This window comes from Triticum aestivum, chromosome 1B, assembly GCF_018294505.1.
Source record: "Triticum aestivum cultivar Chinese Spring chromosome 1B, IWGSC CS RefSeq v2.1, whole genome shotgun sequence".
Taxonomy (NCBI): Eukaryota; Viridiplantae; Streptophyta; class Magnoliopsida; order Poales; family Poaceae; genus Triticum; species Triticum aestivum.
The window spans coordinates 340,348,702-340,353,047 of NC_057795.1; the positions used below are offsets into that span (position 1 = coordinate 340,348,702).

The 4,346-nt window shown below is 52.2% G+C and overlaps 1 protein-coding gene across 1 annotated transcript; it reads left to right on the forward strand.

Annotated features, from left to right (window-relative positions):
- The first annotated feature begins 1,024 nt into the window (after positions 1–1,024).
- Positions 1,025–1,435, forward strand: LOC123078455 (BTB/POZ and MATH domain-containing protein 1-like). Its single transcript, XM_044500970.1, has one exon. It carries the CDS (start codon positions 1,025–1,027, stop codon positions 1,433–1,435), a length of 411 nt encoding a protein of 136 aa, XP_044356905.1.
- The last annotated feature ends 2,911 nt before the right edge of the window (positions 1,436–4,346 follow it).

A 4,346-nucleotide genomic window follows, 5' to 3' on the forward strand; every position in this document is an offset into this window, starting at 1 on the left:
AGAGCTTATTAGATGTAGTTGTATGTTTTCGCAGGATCTTTTCTAAAAGCGGAGACAGCTGTCCTAGATTTGGATATTCCTTTTCGTACTCGTTTTCCCTTATTTAATAATGGAATTAATAGGAGTACAACCAACATATTAGCGTTAAAAAAAGTAAAAGGTTTGGCGATTCTGATTCTGATTTGGTTGCTCTTACTAGCATAGGAAAAAACTTTCTTGTTTGGTCCCCGTTCCTAATACAATTCGATCCCCTGCCACATAGTATAAATACTCCCGACGTCCTCACCAGGAAGCCCACATGAAAAAAAGCCGTCACCGTCGCCTGCATATCCAACAGGGATCGATGGTTGCCGAACCCACAGCTTGGACGCGTAACGGCTGCGACGACATTTCCACCGTCGTGGCCATCGGGGCAAGAGAGCACCATGTTTTCGAGTTCAAAGGATACTCATGGATGGCAGCGAGCAAGCCTAATGGCAAAGGCATCCAATCTGCAGGCTACTTCCGTGTAGCAGGCTGCACCAGCTGGCACATCGACTTCTACCCCAACGGCGATCACCCAGGTAGCTCCGATTTCGTGTCCCTCTTTGCCACTCTTGATCATGCTTCTGTCCTCGACGTCGTCAAGGCAAAGATCCAGTTCGACGTACTCGACGCGGCCGGGAACCCAGTGTCGTGCTACACTAGAATCACCGAGGTACACGAGTTCGTCGCTCCGAACGTTTCCATCGGCTTTGACGATTTCATCGAGAGGGGAGAACTGGAGAGGTCGCTCCTCGTCAAGGATGACTCTCTCTCGGTCAGATGCACCATCACGGTCGTCGACTTCCTCGGGATTGAGGCCGCCCGGCCGCCGCCCCTCGCCGTGCCACCCCCCGACTGGTCGTAGCAATTTCGCGCTCTCCTATGTAGCGGACAGGGCGCGGACGTGAGGTTCTGGGTCGATGGGGAGAGTTTCCACGCACACCGGTGCGTGCTCGCGGCGCGGTCCCCGGTCTTCAGGGCGGAGCTCTTTGGCGCTATGATGGAGAGCGCCAGCCATGTGCTGCGGATTGACGACATGAGAGCCGACGTCTTCTGGAACCTGCTGCATTTCATATACACCGACTCACTGCCACCGGAGTGCAAGGAGGGAGATCAAGAAGAGGCCGAGATGGCTCAGCACCTCATGGTGGTTGCCGACAGGTATGGCATGGAGAGGCTCAAGCTGATCTGCGAGGACTGGTTGTGCCGGTGCATGAACATGGGCACGGCGGCGACCACGCTGGTGTTCGCCGATCAGCACCGCTGCCACTGGCTCAAGAAGGCGTGCTTCGAGTTCCTCAAGTCTCCTTCCATGCTGCATGCTGTCGTGGCAACAGATGAATTCGAGCACCTGGCTAAGAGCCACCCGTGCGTACTCAAGGAGTTGATGCTGGAGCTTGCTGCCTGTTGATCTACATGGTTGGTTGGATTTGGCTTGGCGAAGAAGATTGTAATTTGCCATCCCAAATATTAGATTTGCCATGCTTAAAAGTCTGAGTAATTTTTTTAATGTTTTGAAATTAATATGCCATGAGATCTAGAAAGAGGTTTAGTTTTTTTTAGAACATAGACGTCAGGGACGTCCGGCTTTAAATTAATAAAGACCTCAACTTAGGCAGCGTGCACAACCAAACAACCAAACGAACAATAACAGACCTAGTCTCCCGGGGTCTTAGACACCCCATAAGTACATTACATGGCATGTCCAGCCAACAAGAGCACGCAGGCTCGGAGAAAACACATCCAAAAGGGGCCACCCATCCCTATGAGGCCGCGGAAGGAGGCGGCGAGGCTCGCGATGCGGAGTAGACAGAGCGAAGGCGAGCTAGAGCCAGAATATGTAGATCAGAGTCCTGTTGCCTTCCCAGCGGTGCCCATTGCTGCAAGAACAAGATGCATTTGTAGATTACGTCAGCAGGGTGAGAGGGGAACACACCTTCAATAGTAAACTTGTTGCAAATGTGCTACAATGCCCACAGCATGGCCGCCGCACTAGTCCACATAACACGACACGAAGAGCCCAGGACCGAGGACAGAGACGACACGAGTTCAGGGCGGGAGCGTGGATCCTAGTCTACCCCCGCGGCCTCGCGGACCGCGCTCCAGCCAAATCGCGCCAAAGAGCACCAGAAGAACACATGGTCAGCGTCTTCCGGGACACCACACAACGCACAAGGCCCGGAGGCCAGGCCATTGCGTTTGGCAATATTGATGGAAGTAGGTAAGCGGTCTTGGCAAAGTTGCCAGAGAAACACCTTGATCTTGAGAGGAATCCGAGCCTTCCAAAGCCCCGCGGCAGCCAGAGGGACATGGCCTCGGGACAGCTCTCTATAAAGGGACTTGACAGTAAATTTGCCTGAGCCCGAAAGCCTCCAGGACACCGTATCCGCGTTGTTCGTCAAGCGAACGTCCGCTATCTTAGCCCTAAGGCGCTCCCAATCCTCCCTCTCTGGTCCCGAGAGCTCCCTTCTAAAGTGGATAAGGGGCGGGGAGGAGCTGAGAGCCGAAGCAACCAACTAGTTGGGCTGGACCGCGATGGAGTATAGTTGGCAGAATTCCGACCAAAGAGGTTGCTGGCCAATCCAAGTGTCAAGCCAGAAACGCGTGGAGCGTCCGTTATTAACCGAAAACCTCGCACCCCTGGCAAAGAAAGGTTTTAGGGATTGGATGGAGTTCCAAAACAGTGATCCGTGGGCCGCTGCCTCAAAGAAATTCCCCTCCGGAAAGTATTTGGTACGGAGGAGATCCATCCAGAGGTCGGTCTCTCCCTGAGACAGCTTCCAAATCCATTTGCACATAAGTGCAATATTCATCAACTTAGAGTTGATGATCCTGAGGCCCCCCCGGGCTTTAGGTCTACACACGGCCTGCCATTTAACCATGTGGTATTTACGCTTTGGTCCCGCTCCTTCCCAAAAGAAACGGGCCCGTGGGGTGTCCATTTTGGTGTGGACCCCGTCAGCTAACAAAAACAAACCCATGGCAAACATAGGCAGGGACGAAAGGCTGGAATTAGTCAGGATGAGTCTAGCCCCTGAAGACATAAACTGACCTCTCCACGGGCAAACCCTACCCACCACCTTAGTGCAGAGAGGTTCCCAATCGGCAATCGAGCACTTTTTCTCCGCGGTCGGGAGGCCGAGGTAGGTGAAAGGCAGTTTTCCCAGTTTGCAATTAAGCAAATTGGCTACCCGCAGGCTTTCGGCCGCATCCATCCCTATGGACACCACTTCACATTTCTGAAAATTTATTTTTAGCCCGGACATAAGCTCGAAGCAGAGAAGAATGGCCTTTATTGTTGCGATGCTATGTAGGTCCGGCTCGAAGAGGAGAAGGGTGTCATCAGCGTACTGAAGGTGTGACACACCTCCCGGAATCAGATTGCCTACCACTCCCTGATATGGCCCGCAATACGAGCTTTGTCTAGCATGGCGCCCAGGGCGTCTGCCACAAAGTTAAAGAGCAACGGCGAGGCCGGGTCCCCTTGACGCAGCCCACACTTGTTACAGAAGAAGTTCCCTACTTCTCCATTCACTGCAATCGCCGTTTGGCCCCCCGAGACCAATTGCATCATGCGGTGAACCCAGACCGATGAAAATCCTCTGTCCATGAGGACTTGTCGGAGAAACTCCCAATTCACTCTATCGTACGCCTTCTCAAAGTCTAATTTCAAAAGAATGGCAGGCTGTCGAGAGCGTTTGAGCGAGTGAATGATCTCTTGGAGGGCCAACGGCCCCTCCAAAATGTTGCGACCACGAATGAAAGCCGACTGGTTCCTACTAATGATACGTTGAGCTATCGGAGACATGCGTGTGGAACAAGCCTTAGCGCAAATTTTAAAAGGGACATTAATGAGCGCTATCGGTCGGAAAAGTCTAATATAGTCCGCTCCCTGTACTTTGGGGATCAAAGATAAAACCCTGAAGTTTAGGCGAGAGATATCTACAGTACCGCGCATGAACCCATTGCAGACGTCGAAAATTGGCCCTTTAAGCACTTGCCAAAAGCGTTTGAACAACGCCACCTGATGATGTTATGTACCTAGGGTAGGGTCATGGACCTATCTAGGATACCATACCCAAGGACATCCTTAGACGAATCTACCTTTCAGTCGACCAAGAGAGACTCCACTCGACCGGCTAGAAGACACTCGACCATGAAGACTCACTCGACCACCAGGAGTTCGGGATCTACTCTATATCCAAACGGTCTGTAATTAAGTAGTCTTAATGGTCATGATGACACTTTATGTAGGGCGTTACCAGTAACGCCCGACCTTAATGTACTTTAACCCTCTGCTACGTGGGTTGGCTGGGGTCCTG

Coding starts and splice junctions, on each gene's coding strand:
- LOC123078455 (XM_044500970.1), top strand. CDS start 1,025: ATGGAGAGCGCCAGCCATGTGCTGCGGATTGACGACATGAGAGCCGAC.